This window comes from Oncorhynchus keta, chromosome 34 (assembly GCF_023373465.1).
Source record: "Oncorhynchus keta strain PuntledgeMale-10-30-2019 chromosome 34, Oket_V2, whole genome shotgun sequence".
NCBI lineage: Eukaryota > Metazoa > Chordata > Actinopteri > Salmoniformes > Salmonidae > Oncorhynchus > Oncorhynchus keta.
The window spans coordinates 32,035,484-32,054,676 of NC_068454.1; the positions used below are offsets into that span (position 1 = coordinate 32,035,484).

General features: G+C 45.8%; 1 protein-coding gene across 2 annotated transcripts; it reads left to right on the top strand.

Annotated features, from left to right (window-relative positions):
• Nucleotides 1-125: 125 nt before the first annotated feature.
• On the top strand, nt 126-18,768 carry LOC118366953 (armadillo repeat-containing protein 8). 2 transcript variants are annotated; one of them, XM_052493695.1, is made up of 22 exons: nt 126-394; nt 2,115-2,191; nt 5,069-5,140; nt 5,315-5,457; nt 5,629-5,726; nt 5,888-5,980; nt 6,093-6,173; nt 6,304-6,379; nt 6,601-6,691; nt 6,864-6,924; nt 7,066-7,266; nt 7,915-8,010; nt 8,110-8,192; nt 8,363-8,444; nt 8,567-8,653; nt 13,148-13,240; nt 14,286-14,435; nt 15,167-15,262; nt 15,512-15,607; nt 15,820-15,913; nt 16,181-16,274; nt 16,407-18,768. In XM_052493695.1, the coding sequence occupies exons 1-22, from the start codon at nt 350-352 to the stop codon at nt 16,438-16,440; spliced, it is 2,043 nt and encodes a 680-aa protein (XP_052349655.1). In that variant the 5' UTR covers nt 126-349; the 3' UTR covers nt 16,441-18,768. The 2 variants fall into 2 exon arrangements, with proteins under 2 accessions (XP_052349655.1, XP_035605712.2); XM_035749819.2 differs by having other exon boundaries at nt 15,820-15,892.
• The last annotated feature ends 425 nt before the right edge of the window (nt 18,769-19,193 follow it).

Below are 19,193 nucleotides of genomic sequence, written 5' to 3' on the forward strand. Positions count from 1 at the left end.
TGCTTCTAATAATCATATGTTTTGTCGAATCACCCAAACTTCAATTTCAAATTATCTGCGCGTTTCGAACCAAAATGTACCTAATTGACTTGATTCACAAATTGACATTCGAGCAATGTAGCCAGTGTGCAACTATAAACAATAGTTTCATTATCACAGGAAACGTTATCTGTGGCTTAAACAGACTAAATACACCCGACTAACTCCACCTAACCCATGAAATACTAAGTGCTTCTAAAGTGTTGCGTGATTTAGCTATATTTACTTTTTTAATCTGAGCAGCTGGTCTGGAGGGCAGAGTGTTTGGAAAGTGCTGCTCCGATTGGGGTGCTCGACAGGGGGAAGAGAGATGGCGTGCTTGTTGGAGGCCCCTCTCCGCATCAGCGTGCTATCTGTGAGTCGTTCTTATACTATTTAATAAACACTTTATTTTTTGCTATGCACTGCATTGCATAGTGAAACGCAATTTACGTGTTGCATCAAATTATCAATGTGGGTTGAGGGCATGCACTGAATTTGCTAGCTAGCTACGCTAACTCAGGCTTTGCAACATTTAGCTAGCTAACGTTAGCTACTGTAGTTAGGGCGGTCTCCCGACGTTCACCCGGAATGACTTAGCTACTAGCTAACTAGTAACCGGTGACATTTACGTGAATCCAATTATAACAAAAAACCCGCAACATTTAATAACTTTATTGCACAGTGACAGTGTAATTAAATAAGGTTATGCTAGCTGGAACCACCCGCTAATTAGCTACCTAGTTGGCTAGCTATCTATAACCGTACTTACTCTGTTAGTTAGGTAGCATGCTATACAGAACTAGCTAGTTGTCTGAGTCAGTTTTGGGTAAAAGGCTAGCTAACTATGTCAAGTGTCAACTGCTGTCAGTTTTGTGATCGAGAATCGAATTTCACGTTTTTAAGACTAACGTTTATCATTTTTACTGATGTTTCAAAGTTAGCTATTAAGCTAACGTTAGCAAGATAGTTTAAAGTTATCATACTGGAAACGCCCCCATATGCTGTTGGTGGTGTCATTGACCAGATCACAGGGTTTTGGAGGAAATACATGAAGATACCATGAATACACGGCAAACTATACAGCTCTTCAACAAAATGTGTTCATTTGCCACCTGTTAGTCTGTCAACAGATATGTTTTTCAGGACCTGTAAGGAAATGGCCAAAGCCAGAGCTAGGTTTAACAACGTTTACCAAATGTCATATTCAAATAAAATGTTATTTGTCACATGCTCTGAATACAACAGGTGGAGGAGACCTTACAGTGAAATGCTTCCTTACAAGCCTTTAACCATCAATGCTTTAAGATGTTTTAAGAACAGATTAAGTAAGAAATGAAAAATAAAAGTATCAAATAATTTAAATATCAGCAGTAAAATAACAATAGCGAGGCTATATACAGGGGGTACTGGTACAGAGTCAATGTGCGGGGCACTGGTTAGTCGAGGTAGTTGAGGTAATATGTACATGTAGGTTGAGTTAAAGTGACCATGCATAGATAACTAACAGAGAGTAGCAGCAGTGTAAAAGAGGGGTCTGGGTAGCCCTTTGATTAGCTGTTCAGGAGTCATCATATTGTCAAAGTTTTACATTTCACACACCTGAAATGTGAAGATGCACCCATAACTGCATCTGGACTTCTGTAATTGTAATGTACTTTAATTGTTAAAGAACTTTGTTTCAGATCCCTTACTGACTCATGACTGATATGGTATGATTCACAAGGAATACACACAAGTCATTGCAAATCCCTCTTTTTAAAGAGAGCTATAGTAGAGCAGTGCCTCTTTGCTCATCAGCAACCTATTACATAGTGAGTCGTGGGGAAAGTTCTGGACGGTCCCTCAATGATAAACATAAACAAAGTTATCAAGTGACATATGACCATCTCGTGCACTGGATGAGTTTGCAGCTTGACGAGAGTAGCCTACTGCCTGTTGACCAGTCATATAGTTAGGAGGGGCTTTTCTGGGATGGAATATCTATCTTGCCCAGGCCGGTGTCTTTCTGCTGAGTGTGTGATTGGTGTCAGCAGTGGGATGATGAGGGAGGCCAGCGCTGACTCATTGTTGTTCTGTCTCTTGTCACCATGCAGGAGGTCACGGCCACCAGTCGCCATTATGTTGACAGGCTTTTTGACCCTGACCCGCAGAAAGTGCTGCAGGGAGTCATGTAAGTACATTACCTTGTGATGTCGTAGCCTATGTTTTTCTATAGGAAAATAAATATTTGTCCTGTCTGTCCATCTTTGTTTCTGTCCCAAATGCCACCCTATCCTCTACTTGGTGCACTACTTTTGACCAGAGCCTTATGGGAAATAGGATGCCATTTGGGCCTCTCTGTCCTTGTGCGAGTCTGGTATCTGTATGCGGGTGGAGCAGGCAGCTCTTGGTGCTCTGGAAGGAGCTGTCTGTCAATGATTGATTTGTTTGAGGTGCGATGTGAGCATGCTCAGTGTGAGCTGCTTGGAACACTTTGTTTACATGTGGATGAACAACCTGGCTGTCAGTGGTGTGTTTCTCTCCGATCAGTCAGTGTGATTCATGCTGTGTGGTATGCCAGGTCTCTGCTAGTGTGTGTGTGACTGAGAGAGTGTGTTTCACAGGGCAGTGTGAGTGAGAGCCTCAGCACAGCTTGGACTCGGACATCTTTTCATCTTTATTTTTAACTCTGAGACCCAGCTCTGGTTACGGTTTTGGATGGCTAGCCGAGTCGCTTCTTACCTGACTGGTGCAGCAGTACTTTTCCACTGGCCTCCATCTTCTCATGGCTATTTAATTCAATTTACCTACTTGTAACTTTGTCATATGCATTGCATTCTATAGGGTGTCAGCAGTTGGCAAACCAGAGTACATTGTAGAATAATAGTGAAGACATCCAAACTATGAAATAACACATGGAATCATGTGTTAAACAAATCAAAATATATTTGAGATTCTTCAAAGTAGCCACCCTTTGCCTTGATGACAGCTTTGCACACTCTTGGCATTCTCTCAACCAGCTTAAACCTGGAATGCTTTTCCAACAGTCTTGAAGGAGTTCCCACATATGCTGAGCACTTGTTGGCTACTTTACCTTCACTCTGCGGTCCAACTGATCCCAAACCATCTCAATTGGGTTGAGGTCGGGTGATTGTGGAGGCCAGGTCATCTGATGCAGCACTCCACTCCTTGGTCAAATAGCCATTACACAGTCTGGAGGTGATTTGGGTCATTGTCCTGTTGAAAAACAAATGATAGTCCCACTAAGCTCAAACCAGATGGTATGGCATATTGCTGCAGAATGCTGTGGTAGCCATGCTGGTTAAGTGTGCCTTGGATCTAAATAAATCACAGATGGTGTCACCAGCAAAGCACCATCACACCACCACCTCATGCTTCACGGTGGGAACCATACACGTGGAGATCATCCATTCACCTACTCTGCTTCTCACAAAGACACAGCAGTTGGAACCAAAAATATCATATTTGGGCTCATTAGACCAAAGGACAGATTTCCACCAGTCTAATGTCCATTGCTCGTGTTTCTTGGCCCAAGCAAGTCTCTTCTTTATTATTGGTGTCCTTCAGTAGTGGTTTCAAATCAAATTGGTCACATACACATGGTTAGCAGATGTTAATGCGGGTGTAGCGAAATGCTTGTGCTTCCAGTTCTGACAGTGCAGTAATATCTAACAATTTCCCAACTACCCAATACACACATCTAAAAGGGGTGAATGAGAATATGTAAATATGGATGAGCGATGGCCGAGCGGCATAGACAAGGTGCAATATATATTACGAAATATGGTATGTAGATGTATGAGTTATGTAAACATTAAAGTGGCATTGTTTTAAAGTGACGAGAGATCCATTTATTAAAGTGGCCAGTGATTGGGTCTCATATTGCAGCCTCTCTGAGTTGGTTAAAGCAATTCGACCATGATTCATGCAGTCTCCTCTTAACAGTTGATATGTCTGTTACTTGAACTCGTGAAGCATTTATTTGGGCTGCAATATGAGGTTCAGTTTACTCGAATGAGCTTATCCTCCGCAGCAGAGGTAACTCTGAATCTTCCTTTCCTGTGGCGGTCCTCCTAAAAGCCATTTTTGAGAACTGCAGGAAACGTTCCTGATATTTGCCATATTTTTATTTTATTACCTTTATTTAACTAGGCAAGTCAGTTAAGAACAAATTCTTATTTTCAATGACGGCCTAGGAACAGTGGGTTAACTGCCTGTTCAGGGGCAGAACGACAGATTTGTACCTTGTCAGCTCTGGGATTTGAACTTGCAACCTTCCGGTTACTAGTCCAATGCTCTAACCACTAGGCTACCCTGCCGCCCTGTATTGACTGACCTTCATGTCTTAAAGTAATGATGGACTGTCGTATCTCTTTGCATATGAGCTGTTCTTGCCCTAATATGGACTTGGTCTTTTACCAAATAGTGCCCTCTTCTGTATACCACTCCTACCTTGTCACAACACAACTGATTTGCTCAAATGCATTAAGAAGGAAAGATATTCCACTATTGACTTTTATCAAGGCACACCTGTTAATTGAAATGTATTCCAGGTGACTACCTCATGAAGCTGGTTGAGAGAATGCCAAGAGTGTGCAAAGCTGTCATCAAGGCAAAGGGTGGCTACTTTGAAAAGTCTCAAAATATATTTTGATTTGTTTAACCCTTTTGTGCTTAGTACATGATTCCATATGTGTTATTTCATAGTTTTGATGTCTTCACTATTATTCTACAATGTAGAAACTAGTAAAATTGAAGAAAAACCCTTGAATGCGTAGGTTTGACTGGTACTGTATGTTATTGGCTTATATAAGTGGTGTGATGTTCAGAATTCTATCCTCAAAGCAACATGTTAACAAGCTTGAACAGCAATAATGTTTCTCAGTTGAACCTGTGGCTGTTAGCATTAGTGTTAGACTTGTGTGGTTTAGCGTAGGTGATATGATTGCTACTGTGGTTGAACTCTGTCAAGCGTTGTTATTGTGGCTGTTGGTAACATGCTGAGGAAGCTCCACACATCTGACTCTGACCATTTGTGTGTTCACAGTGACATGAAGAATGCTGTCATCGGAAACAACAAACAGAAAGCCAACCTGATTGTCCTGGGAGCTGTGCCCAGGTGTGTCTCTCTCTTCACCTGTTTTCCCCCATCTTCCTCTTTCTCCTTTCCCCACTTGCTGTCTTTCCCCTCCCCTCAACCCAATCTCCAAGCCCAATTGAATGGCAGCGTTGACTGCGTTTAACCTGCCCAGGGACTGCGGTTGAAAATTAGCCCGGCTGTGTCTCTCCCCAGGTTACTATATCTGCTACAGCAGGGCTCGTCCAGCTCAGAGCTGAGGGCAGAGTGTGCGGTGGTGCTGGGCAGTCTGGCAATGGGCACTGAGAACAACATCAAGTCCCTGGTGGACTGTCACATCATCCCTGCCCTACTGCAAGGTAGATGTATGCATAACACAGACAAATCGATACACACTCACACACAATCAGTCACACTTATAGTGACGCGCTGACCCGTGTTAGTGTTTCAGTCATAACTCACTGACAGGACAGCACTCTGACTGAGGAAACACATACTCATTCTCTCATAGCAAGTGTGTCTCTCTGCAGGTCTCCTATGTCCAGACCTGATCTTCATCGAGGCTTGTCTACGCTGCCTCAGGACAGTCTTCATCAGTCCAGTCACCCCAGTGCAGCTGCTCTACACTGTAAGTCTCTCTCGCTCTTCTCTTTCTGTCTACCCCCATTGGTATTGTGTAACTTGCCATCACTATTCTTAGTGATGTGTTGTCTAACTGGGGTGTATTTCTGTGAGGGTGCACAGTAACACTGGGTGTGCGCAGTAACTGTGTGTGTTACACCTTGTCAGGACCCCACTGTGATCCCCCACCTCATGTCCCTGCTGAGTCGGTCACAGCGGACGCAGGAGTACATCACCCAGATCTTCTCCCACTGCTGCAAGGTCAGTACACCAGCTCACATTTAAAACACTTCACATTAGAGAAAGATTTACACTATTGTAATAGAACACCGAAGACACTCTGTGTGTGTGTGTGTGTGTGTGTGTTTTGTAGACTCCGGAGCACCAGACGGTTCTGTTTAACCACGGGGCTATCCAGAACATTGCTCCTCTTCTCATCTCTCCCTCCTATAAGGTAGCCTTTGAAATGACTCCTCACCCAGATCTCAGTACTACCATCTCTGACCTTTTTATATTACCATGTCTCTCACTCTCTTCCCCCCCCCCTTCTCTCATTCTTTTCTTTCTGCTCTCATCCTATACAGGTACGGATGCAAGCATTAAAATGCTTCTCGGTCCTGGCCTACGAGAACACTCAGGTCTCCATGACACTGGTGAATGGTGAGGGGCTTTATTTCCCCTATTTATGTCGGTCTGTCTCTCGCTGCTGCTGCTTTGGGACCTTACTGGGACAGCTTCCAGCTAGATTCTTCACTCTGTGTCAGGAGTTCTATTCTTGGCATTATATTGGTATTGTCATGGTAGCAAAAAGTTTGTCAGATGGTGACAATATTGTATAATGAAGTTACTATGAAAATCAATGTTCTCCTCTCTGTTCTCAGTGTTGGTGGATGAGGAGCTGCTCTCTCAGGTATTTGTCAGAATGATGCAAAGGGATCAGCCCATTGACATGCAGCTCACAGCAGCCAAGTGGTGAGTGAGTGTTTCCTTCACTTGACTATTAAAAGAAGTATGCTTCCATTGACAGTGTAAAGTATATGTTTTTCCGAAGACTATTAAAGTAAGAATCTCAAGTGTTTTAGTTTCGGGAAGATAATCTATTTTCACACTCTCGCCCACCGTTTGCTTTCCTCCCCTCCCCCAGTCTAACATACATGTGTCGAGCAGGAGCCATTAGGACAGATGACAGCTGCATCGTGTTAAAGGTGATTACCATTTTGTGTCTTGTGCAATCATATGACTTGCCTGGTACTGGTATGTGTGTGATGTATGTTGAGTCTAGCCTGCCTGTTGTGTGTAGTGTCTTCCCTGCCTGTGTGTATAATCCTTGTTCCATCCCTGTGTAGACCCTGCCGTGCCTGGTGAGGATGTGCAGTAAGGAGAGGTTGTTGGAGGAGCGTGTGGAGGGGGCAGAGACACTGGCCTACCTGATGGAGCCTGATGTGGAGCTGCAGAGGATCGCCAGTGTAACCGACCATCTAGTGGCCATGCTGGCTGACTACTTCAAGTACCCCAGCTCTGTCAGCGCCATCACTGACATCAAGAGGGTGAGACACTGGACTTTACTCATTGAACCTAGCCAGGCAATCTTACAAGGCAGAGAGAACTAATACTGTCAGGAAAACCCTGACACTGTTGGGAGAAAAGAACACCACATTCCTTACTTTGGACAAAAACCTTTAACTCTCTTATCTCTCCCCAAATAGCCAGCAGCATACTACCCTGCATCCCACTGCTGGCTTGCTTCTGAAGCTAAGCAGGGTTGGTCCTGGATGGGAGACCAGATGCTGCTGGAAGTGGTGTTGGAGTGCCAGTAGGAGGCACTCGTTCCTCTGGTCTAAAAATTTTTCCCAATGCCCCAGGGCAGTGATTGTGTGACACTGCTCTGTGTAGGGTGCCGTCTTTCGGATGGGACGTTAAACGGTTGTCCTGACTCTCTGCGGTCATTAAAGATCCCATGGCACTCATCGTAGGGGTATTAGCCCCGGTGTCCTGGCTAAATTCCCAATCTGGCCCTCAAACCATCACGGTCACCTAATAATCCCCAGTTTACAGTTGGCTCATTCATCCCCCTCCTCTCCCTTGTAACTATTCCCCAGGTCGTTGCTGCAAATGAGAACGTGTTCTCAGTCAACTTACCTGGTAAAATAACGCATAAATAAAATAAATAAATATTGAATTGTCTTTATCTGCAGTTGGATCACGACCTGAAGCATGCTCACGAGCTGAGACAAGCTGCCTTTAAACTGTACGCCTCACTGGGCTCCAACGACGAAGATATCCGCAAGAAGGTGGCTTTCACTCAACAGTACACACACACTCCTACCTAGCCGCCTTTAGAAATGTGTCCGTGTCCTCTTCCTAACACCCCCCGTCTCTCTCCTCCTCAGATCACAGAGACAGAGAACATGATGGACAGGATAGTGAGTGGCCTGTCAGAATCCAGCGTCAAGGTGCGGCTAGCTGCCGTCAGGTACTGATAACATCCCTACCTCTCTACTGAGGGTGCTGTGACATCCTGAGTGTGCTGTCACATTCTGTTCCCTTCTTAGCCTAAGAAGATCTCCTTGCATCCGAGACATCTGACTCTCGACTAGTTGCCGTGTGTGCCTGTTGTGATATTGACTCTTCCTCTGTGTCCAGGTGTCTTCACAGTCTGTCCCGGTCAGTCCAGCAGTTGAGGACTAGTTTTCATGACCACGCTGTATGGAAGCCCCTTATGAAGGTCTGTACCAAGGGGTCTTTTTTTCACCATACAAGATTACTTACTATACAAATGATCTATGTATGCTGCAAAGTACATGGCCTTCGTAGTGAGACTGTACGTCTTTTCTCTTCTGTGTGTAGTTGTTACAGAACGCTCCAGACGAGGTGTTGGTCATGGCCTCTTCTACACTATGCAACCTGCTACTGGAGTTTTCACCCAGCAAAGAGGTGAGACCGCCAGACAGCAATACAACACTACTACTGCTACCTAGCTAGCAATACAACACCACTACTGTTACGTAGCTAGCAATACAACACTACCACTGCCACCAAGCTAGCAATACAACACTACCACTGCCACCAAGCTAGCAATACAACACTACCACTGCCACCAAGCTAGCAATACAACACCACCACTGCCACCTAGCTAGCAATACAACACTACCACTGCCACCTAGCTAGCAATACAACACTACCACTGCCACCAAGCTAGCAATACAACACTACCACTGCCACCAAGCTAGCAATACAACACTACCACTGCCAAGCTAGCAATACAACACTACCACTGCCACCAAGCTAGCAATACAACACTACCACTGCCACCAAGCTAGCAATACAACACTACCATACAACACTACCACTGCCACCAAGCTAGCAATACAACACTACCACTGCCACCAAGCTAGCAATACAACACTACCACTGCCACCAAGCTAGCAATACAACACTACCACTGCCACCAAGCTAGCAATACAACACTACCACTGCCACCAAGCTAGCAATACAACACTACCACTGCCACAAGCTAGCAATACAACACTACCACTGCCACCTAGCAATACAACACTACCACTGCCACCAAGCTAGCAATACAACACTACCACTGCCACCAAGCTAGCAATACAACACTACCACTGCCACCAAGCTAGCAATACAACACTACCACTGCCACAATACAACACTACCAGCCACCAATACAACACTACCACTGCCACCAAGCTAGCAATACAACACTACCACCACTGCCACACACCAGCAAGCTAGCAATACAACACCACCACTGCCACCAAGCTAGCAATACAACACCACCACTGCCACCAAGCTAGCAATACAACACTACCACTGCCACCAAGCTAGCAATACAACAACACTGCCACCAAGCCAGCAATACAACACTACCACTGCCACCAAGCTAGCAATACAACACTACCACTGCCACCAAGCTAGCAACACTACCACTGCCACCAAGCTAGCAATACAACACTACCACTGCCACCAAGCTAGCAATACAACACTACCACTGCCACCAAGCTAGCAATACAACACTACCACTGCCACCAAGCTAGCAATACAACACTACCACTGCCACCAAGCTAGCAATACAACACTACCACTGCCACCAAGCTAGCAATACAACACTACCACTGCCACCAAGCTAGCAATACAACACCACCACTGCCACCAAGCTAGCAATACAACACCACCACTGCCACCAAGCTAGCAATACAACCACCACTAGCAATACAACACTACCACTGCCACCAAGCTAGCAATACAACACCACCACTGCCACCAAGCTAGCAATACAACACTACCACTGCCACCAAGCTAGCAATACAACACTACCACTGCCACCAAGCTAGCAATACAACACTACCACTGCCACTGCCACCAAGCTAGCTAGCACCATGCCACCAACACTACCACCACCACTGCCACCTAGCTAGCAACTACAACACTACAACACTGCAATACAACACACCACTGCCACCTAGCTAGCAATACAACACTACCACTGCCACCTAGCTAGCAATACAACACTACCACTGCCACCTAGCTAGCAATACAGCTACAACACTACCACTGCCACCTAGCTAGCAATACAACACTACCACTGCCACTAGCCACAACACTTCCACTGCCACCTAGCTAGCAATACAACACTACCACTGCCACCTAGCTAGCAATACAACACTACCACTGCCACCTAGCTAGCAATACAACACTACCACTGCCACCTAGCTAGCAATACAACACTACCACTGCCACCTAGCTAGCAATACAACACTACCACTGCCACCTAGCTAGCAATACAACACTACCACTGCCACCTAGCTAGCAATACAACACTACCACTGCCACCTAGCTAGCAATACAACACTACCACTGCCACCTAGCTAGCAATACAACACTACCACTGCCACCTAGCTAGCAATACAACACTACCACTGCCACCTAGCTAGCGATACAACGCTGCCACCTAGCTAGCGATACAACGCTGCCACCTAGCTAGCGATACAACGCTGCCACCTAGCTAGGTAAAGTTGAACTTTAGTTCAAGTGCAGTCGCAAAAACCAAGCGCTATGACGAACCTGCATGAGGACCGCCACAGGAAATGAAGACTCGGAGTTACCTCTGCTGCAGAGGATAAGTTCATTAAGAGTTAACTGCACCTCGGATTGCAGCCCAAATAAATGCTTCTGTTCAGAGGAGACTGTGTGAATCAGGCCTTCAGGGTTGAATTGCTGCAAAGAAACCACTGCTAAAGGACACCAATAAGAAGAGACTTGCTTGAGCCAAGAAACACGTGCAATGATACATGTGGAAGTCTGTCCTTTAGTCTGATGAGCCCAAATGTGCAATTTTGGTTCCAACCGCCGTGTTTTGTGAGACGCAGAGTAGGTGTACGGATGATCTCCGCATGTGTGGTTCACACCATGAAGCATGGAGGAGGTGGCGTGGGGGTGCTTTGCTGATGACACTGTCAGTGATTTTATTTAGAATTCAAGGCACACTTGACCAGCATGGATACCACAGCATTCTGCAGCTTTTCGCCATCCCATCTGGTTTGGGCTTAGTGGGACTATCATTTGTTTTTCAACAGGACAATGAGCCAACACACTTCTAGGCTGTGTAAGGGATATTTTACCAAGAAGAAGAGTGATGGAGTGCTGCATCAGATGACCTGGCCTCCACAATCAGCCAACCTCAACCCAATTTAGATGGTTTGTGATGAGTTTGACTGCAGAGTGAATGAAAAGCAGCCTGTGCTCAGCATATGTGGGAACTCCTTCAAGATGTTTTGGTAAAGCATTCCAGGGGAAGCTGGTTGAGAGAATGCCAAGAGTGTGCAAAGCTGTCATCAAGGCAAAGGGTGGCTGTTTTGAAGAATCTCAAATATAAAATATATTTAGATGTTTCTCACTTTATCAATATCAATGATGTTGCTCTTGCTGCGGGCGATTCCCTGATCCACCTCTACGCAGACGACACCATTCTATATACTTTCGGCCCGTCATTGGACACTGTGCTATCTAACCTCCAAACGAGCTTCAATGCCATACAACACTCCTTCAATGCCTCCAACTGCTCTTAAACGCTAGTAAAAACAAATGCATGCTTTTCAACCGATCGCTGCCTGCACCCGCATGCCCGACTACCATCACCACACTGGATGGATCCGACCTTGAATATGTGGACACCTATAAGTACCTAGGTGTCTGGCTGGACTGCAAACTCTCCTTCCAGACCCATATCAAACATCTCCAATCGAAAATCAAATCAAGAGTCGGCTTTCTATTCTGCAACAAAGCCTCCTTCACTCACGCTGCCAAGCTTACCCGAGTAAAACTGACTATCCTACCGATCCTCGACTTTGGCGATGTCATCTACAAAATTGCTTCCAACACTCTATTCAGCAAATTGGATGCAGTCTATCACAGTGCCATCCGTTTTGTCACTAAAGCACCTTATACCACCCACCACTGCGACTTGTATGCTCTAGTCGGCTGGCCCTCGCTACATATTCGTCGCCAGACCCACTGGCTCCAGGTCATCTACAAGGCCATGCTAGGTAAAGCTCCGCCTTATCTCAGTTCACTGGTCACGATGGCAACACCCATCCGTAGCACGCGCTCCAGCAGGTGTATCTCACTGATCATCCCTATAAAGCCAACACCTCATTCGGCCGCATTTCGTTCCAGTACTCTGCTGCCTGTGACTGGAACGAACTGCAAAAATCGCTGAAGCTGGAGACTTATCTCCCTCACCAATTTCAAACATCAGCTATCTGAGCAGCTAACCGATCGCTGCAGCTGTACATAATCTATTGGTAAATAGCCCACCCATTTTCACCTACCTCATCCCCACAGTTTTTATTTATTTAATTTTTCTGCTCTTTTGCACACCAATGCACACTCTACCTGTACATGATCATCTGATCATTTATCACTCCAGTGTTAATCTGCAATACTGTAATTATTCGCCTACCTCCTCATGCCTTTTGCACACATTGTATATAGACTCCCCCTTTTCTTTCCTACTGTGTTATTGACTTGTTAATTGTTTACTCCATGTGTAACTCTGTGTTGTCTGTTCACACTGCTATGCTTTATCTTGGCCAGGTCGCAGTTGCAAATGAGAACTTGTTCTCAACTAGCCTACCTGGTTAAATAAAGGTGAAATAAAAAAACTTTTGGTCACTACATGATGCCATATGTGTTATTTCATAGTTTTGATGTCTTCACTATTATTCTACAATGTAGAAAATATTAAAAATCAAGAAAAAAACTTGAATGAGTAGGTGTCCAAACTGTTGACTGGTTGTGTTAATATTTTTGTCTTGATGTTTTAGGACAAAATATTAGCTGTCAGGTTGTGAACCTGCAATTTAGCATGACCAGTGGGAGTAAGTGAGTATGTTTTGTGTATTTCTGCAGCCCATCTTGGAGTCAGGGGTGATAGAGTTACTATGCAGTCTGACCCAGAGTGATAGTCCAGCCCTGAGGGTCAATGGCATCTGGGCTCTAATGGTGAGTCACTGCTTTACTGCCTTGCTCTGCTCTCACTGCTTTACTGCCTTGCTCTGCTCTCACCGCTTTACTGCCTTGCTCTGCTCTCACCGCTTTACTGCCTTGCTCTGCTCTCACCGCTTTACTGCCTTGCTCTGCTCTCACCGCTTTACTGCCTTGCTCTGCTCTCACCGCTTTACTGCCTTGCTCTGCTCTCACCGCTTTACTGCCTTGCTCTGCTCTCACCGCTTTACTGCCTTGCTCTGCTCTCACCGCTTTACTGCCTTGCTCTGCTCTCACCGCTTTACTGCCTTGCTCTGCTCTCACCGCTTTACTGCCTTGCTCTGCTCTCACCGCTGTACTGCCTTGCTCTGCTCTCACCGCTGTACTGCCTTGCTCTGCTCTCTTTACTGCCTTGCTCTGCTCTGTACTGCCTTGCTCTGCTCTCACCGCTGTACTGCCTTGCTCTGCTCTCACCGCACTGCCTTGCTCTGCTCTGTACTGCCTTGCTCTGCTCTCACCTTGCTCTGCTCTCACCGCTGCTGCCTTGCTCTGCTCTCACCGCTGTACTGCCTTGCTCTGCTCTCACCGCTGTACTGCCTTGCTCTGCTCTCACCGCTGTACTGCCTGCTCTTGCTCTGCTCTGCTCACCACTCACCGCTTTACTGCCTTGCTCTGCTCTCACCACTGTACTGCCTTGCTCTGCTCTCACCACTGTACTGCCTTGCTCTGCTCTCACCACTGTACTGCCTTGCTCTGCTCTCACCACTGTACTGCCTTGCTCTGCTCTCACCACTGTACTGCCTTGCTCTGCTCTCACCACTGTACTGCCTTGCTCTGCTCTCACCACTGTACTGCCTTGCTCTGCTCTCACCACTGTACTGCCTTGCTCTGCTCTCACCACTGTACTGCCTTTCTCCATTGATTCTCAGTCAGTAGAGCATAAGCAGTGAAGCAACCCTTCACCTGAGAATCTTCCAACTGGAACTTTGGTAAAGTTTCTGTATCTGCGCAACCCTACTATAGAAGGTGTGTGTCTAACCTACACCATCATGGTTGTGTGTAGAACATGGCGTTCCAGGCGGACCAGAAGGTGAAGGGGGAGATTGTGAGAGCGTTGGGAACAGAGCAGCTCTTCCGTCTGCTTTCTGACCCTGACTCTAACGTCCTGATGAAGACCCTGGGCCTGCTACGGAACCTGCTCTCCACACGACCCGTAAGACTGGCACACACACACACACACACACTTAGTCTTTGTGTGACTTAAGTCCAATCATTGACCCACATCGTATGTTGCAGACAGGGCATGTAGAGTCTCTGATTGGGGGGGGTGTAGGTACATTCCTGGCTTCATGTCTCTTGAGGCGCTTTCTTCTCCGTAGCCCGTTCCTGTCCTTCTCAAGCTTCTGCACTCCTTGCTGGTAGAACTGACACCAGATGGAGCGTTCAGCGGCAGTGCCCTCCAGCTCGGTAGGGTTAAACCTGCACTTTTCCGTTGTGGTCTACAGTTGATCTTTGTAGTGCTTCCCCTGACCCTCTGCAGAGCTGGCCGTACAGGGCTCCCGGTCATGCAAGGTTATCCACAGGGTGCACTAGAGGCACCTGATGTGAAAGGCCTCCAGCATCCTGATGTTGCTAGTGTAGATGGTCCACGTCTCGCAGCTGTAGAGGAGAGTTGTCATGACCACTGCCTGGTAAACAGATATTTTTGTGTGAAGGTTGAGGCCTTTTGTTCTGGAAGACCATTCTCCTGAGCCTACCAAAGGAAGCTGAGGCTTGTTTGGTCAGGTTTTGTATTTCTCTTTCGGTACTGCAGTCGTCAGAGAGACAGACACTCACACTCTGCTTTTAATCATCTCAAGTCTCTCACACATTGTCTCGCCTTTTCATACTCTATCCCGCATGATCAGTCTCTTTCTCTAACCTCCTCTCCCTTCTGTCTCCCAGCACATAGACCAGGTCATGAGTTCTCATGGGAAGCAGATCATGCAGGCAGTCACTCTAATCCTCGAGGGAGAACACAGCATCGAGGTCAAGGAACAGGTATGACCCCCTCCTCCCCCCTTCGGCTTACTATACCATGAACACTTTGATGTAGGGTTGCAATATTTCATTCACATAATCCCAAATTCCCCGGCTTTCCAGTTGGATTATTCCCTCCTTGCTTATTTCCTAATTCCAGGAGTGCTCCAAATTCTAGAAAACTTGTGAATTTCTGAGAAGTTAGCACTTCTGCAACCCTACTTTTGTCTTGAGAAGCACTTCAGGACAGAGCTGCTGTCTGTGTTTCAGACACTCTGTATCCTAGCCAACATTGCCGACGGCAACACAGCCAAGGAACTCATCATGACCAATGACGACATCCTCCAGAAAATCAAATATTACATGGTAGAGTCTCTTCCCTCCATTAGCCACTGTAGCTATACTTAATTCTCGACTACTGATCAGGCTTAGAGGTTCACTGAGCTCTGTCAACCTTCATATTTGCCTGTATCCATGTGTGATCATTTTATTTAGAATGAGTTTGACCGTCTCACTTTGGATCTATTGTTGCCATATCTTAAGCAAGTACTGCCATTTTCTCTGTGATGTCCTCTCAGGCTCACTCTAATGTGAAGCTCCAGCTGGCGGCCACCTTCTGTATCTCCAACCTGATCTGGAACGAGGAGGACGGTGAGGCCAACGCCATGACAGGTTGTCACAAGCTGGGGGGGACTGCGGGGGAGCGTGGAAACACCGATGTTCAAAGTGTTTGTGTTAACTAGGGCTAGTGGTAGTTTCATGGATGTAGTGGTATAAAGTGAGTCAAATTCTGCAAAGTTATGCATTACGGCAACGTAACGCATTTATGCTCCACTACATGGTTTTCATCTGTGTTTTGAGTAAACATTGTTGTACCGGGTCTCTGGCTCCGACATCCTCCTCTCTAACCTTTCTATGTCGGTGTCTCTCTCTGTTCAGGTTCCCAGGAGCGTCAGGACAAGCTGAGGGAGTTGGGCTTTGTAGACATCCTGCACAAACTCACCCAGGCCTCAGACCCCAACCTGTGTGACAGGTCTGACACAGCCACACACACTTCTGATCTCTCTCCTTGCTTTCCTCTCTCTTCCATTGACAGACAGACGCGCACAAACACATGCACGCTCATTGTGTTGTAGGACACTGACTCTCTCTCGCTCTCTTTCAGGGCGAAGACGGCAATGCAGCAGTATCTGGCGTGACCCTACGAGAGCAGTGTCCGATGTCGTTGCCCTTAACAACACAACTAACAATCCAATGGCCTGCCAGGAGGAGACCTGCCTGCCTGCTGCCATTGTTTTGTTTTCTTCTCCTTCAGTTTAATCTTAGTTTTGTTGCACAAAGACACCTTTGAGCTGCAGCGACGGATGCCCCCCTTCCACCCCATCACCCCCAACCCAAACCTGACCCCCTTCCCACCCGGAGACGAGGTTGGCGGGGGAACTGGGAAACACCTTCTGTATAGCAACGGTTACTGGAGGGGGGGTCATTCAAAGGTTTTTGCCTTTTTATTTTTTTATGCAAAGATGGATGTGAATGAAGAAGGGTTAGTAGAGTGCAGTACAGTAGCCAGCCAGTGCAGCACATCGCCACCATGTGGCCAGGAGGCTTTGGTGCTATTGGACTCCTAAAGAGGAGACTGAACATAAAGATGTCTCCGAGAGTGGGACGGAGAGCTGGACTAAAGGCTCTGATGAAGAGGGCAGGGTTGTGGGAGCATCGCTTCCTCCTGGTTTTATTTGGCTAATTAATGATTCATTATTGATATTATTATTATTATTATTAGAGGTGCTTTATGTCACGAGATGGGTTGCGTTTGGAAAAAGACTGCTCAATTTGTACTTTTTTGTGTTTTTCTTTTTTTGTGGATACATACCTCGTAAATATATATAAACATAAATATATTTTTTAGATGATAATTTCCCCCCTCTGTTTCTTTTTCTCTGTGTCTGATCCCGGGTTCCTTGTACAGTAGGGTGTGAACAGAATATCAATGGGAGGATGATGTGGTCAATAGATCAAAGTTAGAAGGTTGACTGGAAATATGGGCTGCTTTCACAGACCCAGGTTTAGTCCTGGACTAAAAAGCACTTTCAATGGAGAATCTCCATTGAGCATAATTTTAAAATCTCGTACTAGATTTAGGGCTCTATTCAATCTGTGTTGTGGAAGTTCATTGTTATAGCGTGATTGAAATTTCAAGGCAATGTTCCCGCGTTAGTGGTAAACGCTGCATATGTCGGCTCAACCGGAATGTACCTTTACATTTCGATCGGGGAATTTGTAACGATTCAGCGATACAGATTTAATTGGGCCCTTAATCTGTATCTGGTAAACCGGCCCATAGTGTCACTATGTATGACCCTGACTCTCTCTAGTCTTACCTTTCGGGAGGCACGAAGATGGATCCACGAAATAGGATAAAATGCTAAATGTCCTTCACCTGTAGCCATTTGGTTCCTCCCAGAATCTTCTAGATCTTTCCTCTCCCTGACATTTCCATTCTTACAGAAGCTCTGACAGAATGAATGCTACCATTTGAAATATATGCAGACCTGAAAGATGGACTTGGTCATTGAGTACTGTCTTTTTTTTATCCATGGGGCACCGGGTGGAGGGAAGTGGAGAACACTTGTCAATGTGAGGCATGTGAACAGGTGAATGAAACAAGTCACAAGTGTAACATATCTGAATACATGCATCAATTAAAGCTCCACTGGTTACAAGAGCATTACCATGGTTGTGCCACGTTTAAAATGACTTAGGAAGTGATCCCACTGGCGCTGGACATCACGTCATCCCTGACAATGATTCGGATCCAAAGCATCACAGAAGCCTGGATCTTATAAAACAACACTTTGTTTTATTCTTGTATAATGTATTTCTGGTAAAGTTGGTGACATTTAATAATAAAATACATCTGAAGCCTCCCAAAGCCTCGGGCAGCACAGTAAGCCTACCTTCCTCTCCCTTAGTTCTGAAGCAGGCACATTCCTCATGCAGATAGCAGTGACATGCATTTAACCCCCCCCCTCCAACCCCTCTCGTTGGGCCCCCCATCCTCCCACTACTCTCACACCTCCATGCAGCCGCATCCAAGTCCTCACCTTGTTACAGAAAATAGAAACCAGCATCTGAATCTGTCTATATTACGCATAGTGCACCACCTCCCCAAACAACTCTCGTACACATTCCAAGTACACAGCGCATCAGACGATGCTAGTAAAATTAGGCCTCTGACCAATTTAGCAGTATCTGAGCATTGTAGGATAAGTCTGTGTTATCCAGAGGTTGACAATTGTTCATGGGTTGCAGATGATGCTGGGGACATGGCAATAGTGTGTGTTGGTGCATGTGGGCTTTCATATGAAGCTGTTGAAGTGGAGATGTCTGGTTGAACAACTAGTGATGGATGGAAAATGGCCAGAACACGCCTCTGCATTTTCAACAAGATATTGCCAGAATATATAATTTACTAACACAAATAAATACATAACTTACTTTTCAAAATAAAAGTGCAGTGTTCATAATTGAATAGTCAATGGTTTATAAATCACAGCATTCCCATCTGTGAATGATATGTGAAAGAATGGCTATGTGCTATATATGTGTATGACTAGCAGTGTGTGTTCGAAGAAGGCACGAATGGCTGGATGGCTAAAAATTGGTTTGATGTGGGAACTCTTCACTGTACAATCTGTCTGTCTGCTTCTTCACAACAGACCTATATTCCCCTCATCCCCCACTATGCATAGCCTCCAAAACCTAAACCTAGACTGTCTTTGGCAGGCTGGTGCCGCCCTTAGATCTCCCTCTTAAAGGGTAATTCTGCCACTTTTCAACCTCATTCATCACCTCAGCACCAAACCAACCACTGGGCAAAAACTGGTTGTTTAAAAATCTATTTGATGATGTTGATTCAATGTGGAAAACTGTTTGGGTTTACAAAAAGTTA